Here is a 15,040-nt window from a genome sequence, read left to right on the forward strand (position 1 = left end):
CTTCACATGTAAAAGGATTTTAATTGGTTTGTAAACAAACTTTCCATTTGCATCAGCCGACAGATTTCTCTCACTCTCAGATTTCAGATGGGGGATGAACAAAAAACATTTATTAGACAAGAGGAGGTTATTGATGTTGGTTGTCTAATGAAGCTCTGAGGCCTTCACTGAACATCTGGATTTATACTCAGATTAAATTTCACACAGATGGACTCTATGTACTAACTAGGTGATCTCAAAAGGTAATTGGTTGTTCTATTTAGGAGTGTTAAAATAAAGGAGATGTTGAATTATTACACAAAGTGTGATAATACCCTATTACTCTTGATAATAGGGATTAAACGTCTATAGGCGTAGCATGTTAAAACATGGAAAATATTCAAGATGTGCAGCTACAGTAAGTCTGAAAAAAATCCTCAAAACGTTGTCCATCATCTAGAAATTTATTTAAACTTATTAATCAATAAGTGCAACATAAACCTAAATTTGAAACCCTAAAAACTGACCTTTGAACCCATTAAAAAACCCCTGCTTTTTAAAGGTCAAGTGGTTGTTTGAAGTTTTCATGTTAAATTAAATGCAACATCCACAAATCTGACCAGTTTGGTCAGTAAATAAATCTGGTCAGCAGATTAACTTTGGATCATTTCAAGAAACTAATGAGAAGAGACAGTAGCCCTCCTCTTCAAGGAGAGGCTGCAGGGATTGGAGAGATTTAAAAATAAATCCTTTTCCAGAAGGATTAATCCAGCTGAGAGCGATTAAACCTTACAGGTTGTTTCTCCTATCATTGCCAGAAACTTAAGTAGATTTCCTCCTGTAGGAAATCTGTGTCCTTTACATGAGTTTGGAATCAGAACGGGACGTTTGAAATTCATGAACACATATTTATACACAATGATGGCATATTTACTGTTATTGGATGCTTCCAGCATTTTGTTTAATATTTTTCTACATCTAAATAATTTATGCAGTGGTTTTAAACTATTAAAAGGATAAACAGAAAAGATTAAACTTATACTTTGAAAGTATGTATTAATCTCTCTGTATTGGGTTTAAATTGCTTCTACTTTACTGCAAATGCTTTTTTTTCTGTACTTGTGTGATTTATCAATCTATAATTAATAAAACTTTATTTATTTAGCCGTTTTCATAACAACATCCTTTAAAAATTAAACACAAAACAGACCCACACCCAATTAAATGGTAGAGATATGCAGGTATAATAAAGACATAGAATGGAAATGCAACAAATTAAGATTTTGAATTTAAGATACAAAAATGCATGGAATGTTAAAAACACAAGTGGAGAGCAAGCAAAGACTAACATGATTTAATTTCTTTAAGAAAGACAGCATTCTTTCTTAAACATCTACTCTACGTATTAAAAAACCCTTTAGAGATTTTTTATCTTCCAGTTAATTTAATCAGATTTATTTTCATACATTCAACCTAAAACTGTTGTAAATGATCCCAAATGTGTTCTTGTTGCTCAGGTACTACTTTGCATATAAAAAGAAAAAAAAAATCTTGTGAGCATAAAACTGAAGTTATTATCTTTGGACCGAAAGACAAGAGTCAGCACAGCTAGAAACGAGAGATCAGGATGGAATCTGGGCCACATAAAGACAGTTACAAAGTCGGCCTTCTATCACCTGAAGAACATTTCCAGGATTAGAGGACTAATGTTCCCGCAAGAGCCAGAGAAACTCATCCGTGAATTTCACTTCAGTCTCAATGAGTATTGCAATGCTGCTGGCGTTTTCACTAAAACCAGGAAGACAAGAGCACATCACCCCAGTTCTAAAGTCCTTATGCAACCAACAGAAAATGACACTGCCTCTTTAAGAAAACAGAGGTTAGGAAAGCAGGATAGCCTACCTAACAAACAGAAAATCTAGATTCCACTGTGTTCCAGCCAATCAGAATCCAGCCTGTCGCTGTAGGTCCCGCCCTTAGTCTCCGTGTCTGTAGCATTGTTATGTGAGTAGCAGGGAGCGACATGAGGAGGAGTCTGTGGAGCTGCGCAGCGTGAGAGTTTGAGTAGTTTAAAACCGAAAAATACTGGACATAAACGTTCAAAAGACAGTTTGCAAATATTTGTTGCCGTTTATCAGACAACTTCAAAGCTGGAAGCAGCTGACGTGTGTAAACAGACCTGAGTTTCAGTTTTTTTCACGACTTTAAGGAGTACTGTTGGGCCTACCTAGCTAGCCTCATTAGCCCTTATTTGCTGTTAGTTTCCTGAAAGTTCATCTCGTTCTGCTTTCAGCTAAAGGTAATGTCTAAAATAAAGTATATAGGATACTTTATTCACAGAAAAATGTCTTATCGCTGTGGTTAAAGAATAAAAAACATACCTTGATATGTTCTCTAGTGCCCCACATGTTGGGACTGAGAGCCACCTTACTGTTGTCCCCATCGTGAGCTTGGTGAGAATTTTCTGGGCTTTTCACTTAGATTTTTATTCTGTTTAGCATATTATGGTTGAATAATCGCATTTATCTAAATTACTTAATTGCTCAAATGTAAAATTTACTTTGTTTGGGTAAAATTGTATGTTTTTCATATTGTTTTTGAAAAAGGATTTTACAATTTACAAAAAAGTGACTTGATAATACACTGAATACTGCATTGTGGTAAAAGAGAACAGTTTTATTGCAAGTTTGATAACAAATTGATGGAGTTTTTGGATGGTACCATTTGGACAAACTGTTTTTTATTTGGGATGTTATAACAAACTGCTGTGTGGGAAATTCTCGTCATGTGAATGGAGTTGAACTTGAACTGAAACTGGATTTGATCAATCATGGTTCAGCACTCAGGTTAACAGGGTGCATCCAAAATGAATTCCTTGAAATCCAGGCTAAAAACCCGCCTTGTTTGTTGCTTTTGACCAATATAGCTGATGTGCATTGATGATTTTGATGATGGCATTTGACAAAATGTTACTGCTTGTTTCACAATTGATGACTGTATGATGTTTTTATGATGTAAAGAACTTTGATCTCCCTTGTTGCAGAAATGTCCTGTGCAAATAAATAAACTTTTTTCAGTCTTTTCTGGCCTCAGGCGTTATGTTTGTTCCTCTTCAGACATCCTCACTTACTCTTGATTAAATCCATTTATTTATTTTATGTTAAAGTAAAACTTGGGTTTTGGCAGCTTAAGCTCATTTACTGAATCCTTCTGTTATTCCACACAGGTTGTCGCTCGACATCCAACATGTAGCTTCTTGCTGGAGGTGGACAAAGATCGGCTGGACTGTGTGAGGAAGCTCAAGGAAGAGGAGGCTGCTGGCGACGACAAAGGTTAGTATTTTTTAGAAATATCTGTCATTTTAATGAGTTACAGCCTCTGCAAATGCTCAACATGTTGTAGTGAGTTGTCTTCAGCAGTGCAGACAGAGCATCTGCATGGAATAACATGTCATTAGTTGTTATTGCAAAAACAATTACATAGCAAACATTTCTGTGAATTTCATAGCAGTGGTGTGAATATGCAACATAGATAGCAACTCTTTGCTCATGTCTTCTTTTTAACAATTCAAGAAAACTTTTAAAGAACTGAATTTTGTTTAATTATTGCTTTTTAACTTGTATAAAATTGCCTAATTGGTCAAATTTTCACCATCCCGTGTTAATTTTCTTTTGCTGTAGGATTGTGAGTTAATCAGCATGCAGTCGCTTTAGTTTAGTTGCAGGAACCTCCGCATTAAACAGATGTTTTAAATTAATCGTACTGTTTTTCTGATGTCCTTGTTGCTGAAAGCATTTTTAAAAGAGGAAACATGAAGAGGAAGCACAGACTGAAAAAGCTGTTTTTTTGAAAAATGTCTGGTCTTAAATTTAGAGCTTTTTGTTTCAGATCTTGTTAAATCTGGTGATTTTCTATCTTTCCTGCTAGATTCAGAACATAAACAAACTATAAAAGTTCAGGTCAGGTCTTCTTTGAACAATTTACTGGACTAAAAATGGATTACAAGCAAATCATACTTGAACTAAACTGGATTAGAGAGGCATGAGATTTCCTCTACGTTTGCCCAAATTTGGATGACGGCAACGCTTGTTATGATTCTATCAGAACAGGACTCTGTGATGGAGACGGGTTTCTTTTTGCTGTTTTCTTTTTCACAGGATGCAAAAATAGGCAGTGGAAATGGTGACATTAACATCAAAGATGAAATACTTCTTGGTGGGTGGTTTTGCATTGATCATTAGTTCCAAGATGTTTGCGAAGAATCCACATCAGTCGATCTGAAGAATATCAATCACACACGCTTCTTCACAGTAAATGCTCCGTTTATTAACTCCTGCTTCTGGGTCTTTAGTGTCTGCAGCCAGTGTTACAAAGTAGAAAAAAATAAGATTTTGGAAACGTGACAAAATGGCTGAAATTTGACAGAAGTTCAGCTTTGCACTAAATGCAGAAAGATTCAGCAGGAAAGAGTTTTCTATAGATGAAGCTGATTAGTTTCACGGTTTCTCTGGAAGATATGGCTGGCCTGAAATAAAACTCCTGAGGTGCATCCCGTCCTGTCTGAGCTAACTCTGCTGTGTGAGGAGTATTTCTCAATGAGACACACCTCAACATGTTGGAAGCATTTGGACTTTGCAGTAAAAATAGATCAAAGTTTGCCTGCAGCAAAAATCCATATTTAAAGGAGGTTTAGGGAGTACAGTTGTTCGATTCAGCTTGTTAAAGTGACTTCTTCTTACATTTGGCTTTTTTAAGAGTTGTTGCTTAAAACCTTGGGTCTCGCCCCTGATGTGTGTTTGTGAAAGGATGGATCACTTAGTCTGAGTTTTTTTCATGCACCGATGATTTTGGATTGGTGTTGGAGTTGTTTTGCCCCAGGGACAAGTACACTCACACTCTTTCCTCTCTCCTCCTCTTTTATCGTCTCTTACCCTCCACTACCGCACTTCTACTTTCACATTCTTTCTACCCATTTATCCACTGACTTTTTCTTTCAATCTGCTGATATAAAAACTCTGGGAGAGGATGGAATCTAAATTTAGTTGTTTTTTTTTCCATTTAGTGAAACATTTATATTTGTTGCGGCCTCCAAGAGAATAGCCTGCTGCTGCTGCTGCATTAGACGTCTGCAGGGAGCTGTTGTGCGGTCAGAAGTGGTAGGCTGGAACAAATGAGCCCCATGTCTTGAAACCTCTCGAGGAATAGAGTAATATCTGTACAGCAAAATCAACATAAGAGCCAATCAGCTGGAGAGAAAATGCAGGATGGATAGAAATGGAGAGAGGAGAAAAGACAAAAACTTACTGCAAATATTTAAAAATGTGGAAAAGGAAGGAGTTAAATGCTGGTTAAAAAGTTAAGTCTCAACAAAAACCAGAGTTTACAGCATGATTGGTGAGCTTAAATTCAAAATGTATAAATATATTATTTCACCCAAATTGATGTAGAAGATGTTTTCAATTAAAGCGTACAGCTAAAGTTCTCTTTGTTAAAGAACAGAAAGTGGAAGTGCCGGTCGTGTTCCCAGAATAAGCAAAAGTACATACAGAAAATGGACTACATGCAATGGAAACTTTTTTCAAATTGGACTGGATCAAAACTTGAGTCTGTAAATAACTCTGAAATTAAATGTGACCTCAAATAGTTTTGTGTTTTTGTTCAGGTTTAGACAAACAAGCAAAGAGGTTCAAACTCTTTCAGTTTCAGCCATTTTGACCCTTTCCCAGCAGCGAAACGTTCAGATCAGATGTTGAGACAGTTCCCAGGTTGTAACTGGGACCTTCTCCTTTAGCTACTTTTAAGGCTCAGACGCAAATATTTGTGGGAAAATAAATAGTCAGTACAATGACTTTGCCTCACTTATGTTTTAATCTCAGCTGTTGGGAGTTTTCTTTCTTTTAGCAGTAAATATTTGTTTAAATTTAGAAAACAGTAAAAAAAAAAAAGTTTTCTTGCACTCGATCTTTGCCCTAGTGGGTAATTTTCATGTGAAATCAAAAACATAAAAATCATATCTTCAGTTACGCCACTGATTTTGTTTTTGAACACCGAAACGTTTTGCTATCTTTAGAGATGCAATAAATTCTGTTAATAGAAACTGCTGATATGTAAATGTTGCAGCAATAACCCATTGTACCATTACTTAATGTCTACTCTGATGAAGATTCACCCAACTCAGCATTCTGAATGCTTGACTTGGCTGACACCGCATAGTAGGTGGCTCAGCTTCCTGATTCATATGGCAAACAATTATTTAACCTTTTTCTGTTCAAGAACTTGAACTTTCTGCTTGAGATTATCATGTGAGGGAAAATTAAAATACAATATGACAAATGTTAGGAAAACTTTGTCAATATTCTGCTTATGTTGAAAAAGCAAAATTTCACAATTGCAACGTTTCTTTAAATAAGAAATGCAATTAAAATCACATGAAGAAGTTTGTTCATGCAATAATAAAAAAAACATGCCATGCCATCATCTTTTACTTTTACTCCAGAAATATTATCTGGTTGTTGATCAAGTGACTCGTGTGATGCATAAAAAGTGTCTCCATTGCAGTTATGCGAAATACAGTAATTCTGATAAAACCACCTCATTCTATCACAAAAAAATTGGAATGTTTCCATTAGGTGAATTTATTTTTGTAATTCCAATTTGTACAATTTTAAGGTTAATTTAAATGCAGACAGCAACACCAGGAAACCTACTTCCCCTGCATTGACAGATTGTAGAGTTTCTACTTTTTTCTCTAATATAAATGCAATATATGTTATGCAAAGGAAGCACATCATAAATGATACACTTACTGGATGTGACAGGACTTGATATTTCACTGAAAACACATTCAGACCTTTTGACAATAATGCCTGGAAATAAACCATCAGAGAAGAAGAAGAAGCAGTTTGTGGATCATCACAGCAGATAAATGTGTTGATTGATCAAACTTGGAGAAAAATCAGCAGAAAGATTTTTATAAATATCTTTTGGTCTTGAGCTCAAATAAAAACAATAGAGAAATTTTGCTGTAAGTAAATGTAAATGTAAATATCTGCTGAACTAGTTTAGATTTCATCGCTACACATTTTGACCTTCGTACTCTAAACTAGATCTGTCAGTGTCTTTAATATTTTCTGACAAAATAGCTATGCTTCAGATTTTTGATATGATCTTCAGCTGAGCAACATAAAAATGTCACATCCAGTTTGGGCTGCAGCTTTGTTTCTGTCTCTGCGTTATGTTGGGCCTGTTTTATAGTATTTTTACAGCTATAAAATGCTAGCAAAGGATCTTTAGCAGAGATGTTGTGGAGCAGAGCTTCATGTGACACACACTGTCTCCACTCATCTATCAGTAAAAAGCCCAGTTGACTGTTTGCCATCAGCAGCGTAGCACCATTAGGACTCACGCTGAGAGCAGGAGGAGCTATTTCTGTCTAGAGTTTATTTGTTGTCTTTCTGCAGGGTTGGTGCTACCCTCATGTCAACTCAGGGTCAAGTTTCTCTCTGTTCAAACTTTTAGTCAGCTTGAGATGGATGCACAGACAAATATGTACAGACATTTTCTTCTTTGGTCTTGTTAGTGTTGGGTAACGAAAATGGGACCGCTTTTTAATTATTCAGTTTTTTATGTAGAAATGTGCAAATGTCTTTTTTTTTTTATCTCTGGAAAAGATGGTGGCTTAAATTGTTGTTTTAATGCATAAAACAAAAAGATCTAAAACACTTTTTCTAACTCAGGAAAAGTTAGTCTTAAAAAATGGACACCCTTCTACAAGCCAAATCTCCCAGATTTTTCTATTTGTTGATTCTCAGTCAGCTCTTTTTGGATTTACTGGAATGATTTGGATCTCTGTCATGTTGTGTCATCCAGTTCCGCTCCAGTTTTTATTTTGTCTTACAAATGGTTTCACTTTTTCTTCAGCAAATAAAATTTGTGCAATCTTTTTGATATTTTTTAATTCTTCAGGCATGACTGTTTTTCCCTTTGTCATTTTTTTCTTTTGTTTTTTAGACTCATTTTTGCATCTTGCAGTCCGCTTTCTTTGGCGTACAATGTGCAATTTTTGGCCCATTTCAAGCCGATTCTCCACTTGTACGGCAATTTTTGGGACAAATCATGCATAATGCAGTATACAGGCGTTAATTAGAAGCGATTACGGGGGATCTGCAAAATGTGAAAAATATTCACATTTTGCACATTTTGGTACTTCCATTTGGGTCTCAGCTTATTCCAAACCAATAGGTTTTACGTTTTTTGGTGTCTGGAAAATGAGCAAATTCACTCTACGCTGTTAACTAGCAAGAAGAAGCTCCAGCACGTTTGGTCAGCTGGTTTTATCGCTGTATGAGCTGTACAATGGCTGCTGGAAAAGAAAAGTATTTTGTAATTGACTTCCCATCCAGAAACCACTTTCTCCATTCTTGTTGGTTGTGCAGGAGGCTCTACTATTTCTTTTCAAAGATGTACAATTTAATAATTTTGCATCTGTTTGCAACAATCAGAAGAAAATAGTTTGCAAATATTGTTTCAGTTCAGCTCGTGTTACGAAACTGTGTTGAGTTGAGTATTTTACTAAGGAGTTCTGTTTGTTTTGGACAGAGCCGGGATGCAGAGGAACCTGGGACAACATCGCGTGTTGGGACCGAGCTGAATTTGGAGAGACAGTCACCATCCCCTGTCCTCGAGCCCTCAAGTTATTATTCAGCAGAAATGGTAAGCTATGATTTAATAAATCTGGTGAAAAAAATAATAAAGATGTTTTTTTGTTATTATTTTGTCTTTTGAAAATAATCTTCAAGCAGGTGTTAAACATGCATTTCATTAAACCCACATTTCTGGTTTTAAAATGTTTTTTTTTTATTGGTATGATGTAATATCCTAATTTCAAATATCAGGCTTTTTAACAAAACAAGACTTAATCAACAAAAATAAAGGCTTTCAAGCATCTGTGTATAAGTGTGTTTCACATGGTGATACATTTCTGAAACAATAAGTTCTCAAAGTAACATAACATTTTTAAGGGCATAAAAACCTCTCATTATTAAATAAAAACAAAAATGTAACATTTTGCAACATATTTCTTTGTCTTCAATACAATTCATGATGCAACTGTGTCTAGATTGCTGCAATCCTCCAGAGACTTTCATGTTTTTTATTTAATGCATTTCTAAATGCATTTCTAAATGCAAACAGCGAGTCAGAAGACAGTTTTCGCTCAGCAGACGTTCTGTCCTTCATGTCCCGTGATTCACCCTCACTTATCGTCTCGTCTGAGTGACTCTGCGGCTCCTGGATTCCCTCCTGACTCCACATCACATTTTCCCTGCACGACAGTTTGGGTTTCTGCTCCGATTTCCAAATTGATGACTGAACATTATTAAGCACCCGGCGGCGTACAGACTCTTCTCTCTGTGGGACAGTTCCTCCCTGCCAAAGTCGCAGCGTTTTTACCGAAGCTTTTTATTGAAATGTTTCACGCTTACGCTGTTGGACTAACATTTAATAACATTTAGTATCTACAGGATGCTCCCTGAAGTTCCAGAATCTCAACCTTTGTTCATTCTTTCTTTTATTTTTATTCATTAGAAATATAGCTTTTTACTTTTGTTGGTGATTGGAAAGTAACTTAATGATGTAACTTGTGTTCATTGTGTCAATCAGGCTTTTATGTGTCATAAAAAACTATTTTTGTTTCTATCAAAAATTTAAATGTCATTTACAGCCTACATCGGCCATTGAACATAGAAAAAAAAGTACATTTTGTCATCAAAATGTACTTTAGCACAAATTTTCAAGAAAAAAACTAAACTTTTAGCTAGAAAATTTGTAGATTTGCAAGATTTGCACTCAGAAATTTTGAGATTCGTCTCAGAAATTTTCAAGAAAAAACATTCTGTGAGGTCAAACTGTCGTAAATTTGTGGGAAGTAAATTTTGAGAATAATTTCATTTGTTTTCAAGAGGGATAGTGTTGCAAATTTAAAAATTTTGGAAAGAAGATGATGTCATGGAAAAGAGGACTTCCAACTACAAACACTTGTTGGATTTTTGTTGGAAAGAAAGAAAATTGTTAAAATACCAGTTTAAACCATAAAAAAAAAGTACTTAACAGTTAATTTCTTTTTACATTAAATTACAATAACTAGCTATTTTTAGACAACGGATTGGTTAATTTTGGGCCTTTTTTTTAGAGCACTACCTTCTTAAATTTGAGGATTTGCTGCTCATTGACCTTTAGAAATCACTGCACAGTTTTCTCAAAGTTTAGCATTTTTAAATGCAGGGATTTAGCTTTTGCCTTATATCTTTCTCAGTCTAAAACCTAAATATTTCCGTGCTCTACTCATCCAAACTTTTCTTCACTCCTGACCTCCCCCTGCCCTGAGGTTCCTGAGAACTGCAATATTCTGCAAGCATTGCACCCACGGACATAATCTGGGGGCTTCGGCTGGGTTTAGCCTGCAGGATAACAGTGCAGAGGGTTTGTTAGGGGCACAGTAAGGGCAGACGTGTGCTTACTTCCACTCGGCAAGCCAGTGATGCTTTGAGCTTCTTGCAGTGCATTCTGGGCTTCTCCAAAGGGAGCTGAACTCGCAGTGCACCGCTCTGATTTTGGCAGTGAAAATGTCCCTCAGCACTTCACAGTTTACTGAACATGGCACTTATTTACAAACGCAATTAAGCTTCTTATCTGCTGCAGCAACGAGACGGGATGGTTACCGGTAATTTTCCACAACTTGTGAGATGTTCGCTGTGTTTTATACATGGCCTCAGGGAAATTGTTCTGGCAGTCTTAAAGTGTTAAAGAATGTTTCCTTTCTAAGCTCTACACGGTTCAACGCTGCCCCCAGGTCATCGTCAGATTTCTTTATCCTGTAGTTTCTTAGAGTCCAATTTGCTGTGATGCTGCTGCATAAAAATCTCATAAAACATGTTTTTAGTCACAGACTGGGAGAGAAAATCCAGACTTTTGGTGGAAATGTTGAATCTTCTTATCACTAAATGTTCCACTGACCTGATTGACACCAGATTAAGGTCACAGTACATTGTGCTTCAACGCCATGACCATTAATATCTAACTGGATTATAACAAATTTACATTCTTAGTATTTGATCTTGAGCTGTCTGCAACATTTTGTCACAATGATACCCTAGAAGTATCCTGTTTTTTTTTTTTTTTAGTTGACCATAAAATTGCATAAATTGGAATTACAAAAATAAATTCATTTAAAGTTGCAGTATGTAACTTTTATTTAAAAAAAATGTTTTTAACGTATTTATTAAAATTGTCACTGTGTCGTATGAGACAGATAATCTGTTAAAAAGATTGATCTCCTTCACCTCTTCCCTGAGCTGCTATTGACGTCTGAGGAAATGCAGTCAAAGCCAGGAGGAGGGGCTTAGCGCTGTCAATTATTCGTGTGAACGCGCTGCTAAATGTGCGAATGGCAGAGAAAAACTCAACGTTACACAAAAAACGTTTAAACACCATTATCGGTAGCCATGACGGCAGTAAAACCCGCCCCTTAGCTCTGATTGGTTGTTTCTAGTTAGCATTTGGAGCATAGGAAAAAGGCAGAGAAGTCATGAGGAGAACATGCAATCTCCATGCAGACAGACCCCATGATGGGATTTGAACCCATGACTGTCTTACTGCAAGGCAGCAGTGCTAACAACTGCCCCACTGTGCAGCCCATTAACTAAAATATTAATCCCTAATTTCCTTAGTTATGTTTTTTTGTTCTTTATTTAATTAAACAAAGAGGGAGAGAAAAGGTTTTTAAGAACTTTTGACTAATTGGTTAACTCTTCAAAAGATTTCAAATGTTTAAAGTTTTTTCTTCTCACATCATGTCTCATCTAGGATTTAAAAGAATTGGATAAAAACCTTTTAATGGAAGAATAAATTAACATTTGCTTTACATGAAACCAAGAAAAAGAATCAAACTTAAATGAAATCTCTCCTATGATCCTTCATAGTTTATCTGACTTTCATGTTCACTGAAAAAGTCAGATATTTGTGCTGAAGTTTATTTTTTTCTGGGATCTCTCACCAGTTTTATGATGGGCTGCATCATCCTGCCTTGTTCTTGGTCATAATTTGAAGCATAATCCTGCTGTAACGTCCATCGGCGCGACAGTGTGACTCCATCCTGCAGGCTGCATTACTCTCAGCTCATAAATGTCACGCCGTTTCACCGGCCTTTCATTATGAATTCTGTGCAGAACGCCTGACTTTGTGGCAGAGCTTTCGCTCCTAAAGTGTTTGACTCTTTCTGTTACAGTGAGAGCTTTGATGAAATATTTACACCTGCATAATTGAACAACACAGACGCTGCTAAAGCTGTACATGTCAGCTCTGCAGTGTGAAGATCTTTACATTTTTAACCAAACTTTCATTCTGAATGTCACAGCTACTCAGAGAAAAGGTGACAAAATGGGTTTATTCAAGTCTGTTTATTCTCTCAGGAGCAGTTTAAGTTCAATATACTGAGAAGACAGTAAAAATGATGACCTTTGACAAAAAGGTCATGTGGTTTTAAGTTTAAGCTGCATAATTTAGTATCAGGACCAGAGTATCAGAAGTTTAATATGTTTCTCCAGAGAAACTTTTTGTTTTTGCTTTTTATGCAGGTTGAAATATTTTATCAAACGAATGTATTGTTTTTGCTAAATTATATGCAATGTCTTTGTTTATATATTTTGCATGAATTCCAATATAATAAGTGGGGGGGGAACAGATTAAGAACTCCCAACATTATCTGTAATCGTTTAAACGTTGGAGAGTTGGAAATGTGATTAAGTTTTAGCTTTGTGTCTGTGACAAAATGGTTGAGATTGAACTTATTTACCTCTTGATGTCTTAAATATATTTCTATATTTCATAATGCTTTAGTTTGAACATTGCTGTTGTGACTTTACTTCACATATGGGGTTTGTTTGTGGTAACATTATGTTGAGGTTTAGGCCTGTATATGTTTTTAAAGCTAAAACTACTAAACCATTGGAAAGATCTGAATGTTCTAAGATAAATTTCTAATAAATTACATCTGTTTGTTTCTTTTATAATCACCATTATGTTTGCATATAACAAAGTGGAAGGTTTTTCCTTGTTGTATTTATTCTCTTTGTAATAAACTCTAAATAAAGTTGTTCTCTATCAAATGTTTCATTTTGCAGACTCTTTAGTTGTGTAGATGAGTTTGTAAATTAGATCAATAATGTCATTCCTGCTGCTTTGCTTAGAGTTGTTTGTTTGGTTTCACCTACTTTCTACCAATACAGGATAAAAACTAGTAGGATTTTTGGGATGGGAGTTTAAGATGTCAGATAATAAAATTTACACTGCAAAAACAAATCTTACCAAGTATTTCTGTCTAGTTTCTAGTGCATATATCTTCTTAGATTTGAAATTAGACAAAATTTAAACTTTTTAGCAAGTTATAGGAGCTTGTTTTAAGATTGATAATAAAGTACTGGTTCCACTGACAATTTATTTTACTTATAAAAATAAATTTTTCCCATCTAATAAATGAATTAATCTGCCAGTGGAGCTAAAACTTTAACATGAAGAGATTATTGACGTAAAACAAACTTCTTTATCGTTCTATAAAGTTACTTGTAAATAAATAAAATTTTGTCTCATTTAAAGCATACTGAGATATTTGCACTAGAAAGTAGACTTGGTCGGACTTTGTGGGTTTTTTCAGTGCAGATTATGTTTACTTCTCACTTTCCTTCGCACCTTGACTGGACTACTTCAGTTTCCCTTTATTTCTACATTTGAAGCAGTTGTGCAGCCAGATCGTCGTTGCTGCTAGTAGAAATATTTTTTTTGGACTCGCTGTGATTTTTCTCGCTTCATCTTTTCTTCCCAGGTAACATCAGCAGGAACTGCACGGCAGCCGGCTGGTCGGAGGTTTTCCCAAACATCAGCAGCGTGTGTGGGCTGGACACACGCCAGGAGAAGGTAGCGTCCCTTCCCTTTGGATTTACTCTGTTTTTAAATTCCCACCAATCTTAGACAGATTGTGCCTGTGATGCTGACAGGAAGCTGCAGCATCGTCAGGATCATTAGTGGCCTCAAATCGACGAGGCCTGCAGGCTTGGCTGTTAATTAGCAACGGTTAGTGGCAGGAGGTTGGATCGTTCAGAGGTCAATATGCACAACGGTTGAGAGAGATGTTTAGTTTGGTTTCTCCATCAGTATATAAAACCATTTGCTTTCAGTCATGCAGCAAATCGATGTTAAGTTGTTCATTTCATGCTGTCAGGCACTGACTGAGTGATGGAGCACAACTGTTAATACTGTAAATCTGCGTTAGATTGTAGTTAATAATGAGGGAAAATGTAGTTTCTTACTAATCGAGTCTGTGTTTAAAAGAAAAGTATTATAACTTGTTTTGTATTCTTTTCTGAAATTTTCTTCAGAAGTAACAAAGTTACTGACTTGAAAAATAGCAACAACAAAAAACAGCTTATATAATGCTATGCTTTAGAAATTTCACACAACACTGCAAAATTTATTTAGATCTCTTTATTTTTAAAAACTCGTTGCATTTGTATATTGTAGACAAACCCCAAAGCTTCCTAATAGCATTAAATTATTTTTTTTTAAACTTGAATCTATGTATATAAAAACATTTATTGATTAAACTAACTCCTGGCTGCTGATTTTTATTTGTTTCTCTACTCACTCATGGTGTTTAATGTGTGCAAATGTAAATGCCAAAAATAGCTAATAAGAACTGCATTTCTCTGAAAAAGACTCATTCTTCCTTTTGCCCTTAAATGTCTTAAAACAATCTTTTTGACTAAAAAAGTGGTTTAATTATTGCTGCTGGTGTTGGCGCAATGAATTGTGGGATTAGCTTCCGGGCTAATCCCCATGTCATATGAACTAAACTAAGCTAAGGCCTTCAACTTATTTAAAGTGCGTTAGTATAAACGTTTAAAAAGTACATTTAAATCTTCTTTAAATTTGCTGGACTTAGTTTAACTGTTTTCAAAACTTTTACCAAAATCAAGTTATATTTATTCTTTTTTTTACAATTAAATACAAT

General features: G+C 35.6%; 1 protein-coding gene across 1 annotated transcript in view; it reads left to right on the top strand.

The window, feature by feature from the left end:
- vipr2 (vasoactive intestinal peptide receptor 2) overlaps positions 1 to 15,040 on the top strand; it is a 44,072-nt gene that overhangs the window by 14,605 nt on the left and 14,427 nt on the right. Inside the window, exons 2-4 of the mRNA XM_023335042.1 lie at positions 3,206 to 3,311; positions 8,578 to 8,691; positions 13,856 to 13,947. Of these exons, the coding sequence (XP_023190810.1) occupies positions 3,206 to 3,311; positions 8,578 to 8,691; positions 13,856 to 13,947 (312 nt within the window). The remainder of the gene's footprint in view (positions 1 to 3,205; positions 3,312 to 8,577; positions 8,692 to 13,855; positions 13,948 to 15,040) is intronic.

Source organism: Xiphophorus maculatus, chromosome 6 (assembly GCF_002775205.1).
Source record: "Xiphophorus maculatus strain JP 163 A chromosome 6, X_maculatus-5.0-male, whole genome shotgun sequence".
Lineage (NCBI taxonomy): Eukaryota > Metazoa > Chordata > Actinopteri > Cyprinodontiformes > Poeciliidae > Xiphophorus > Xiphophorus maculatus.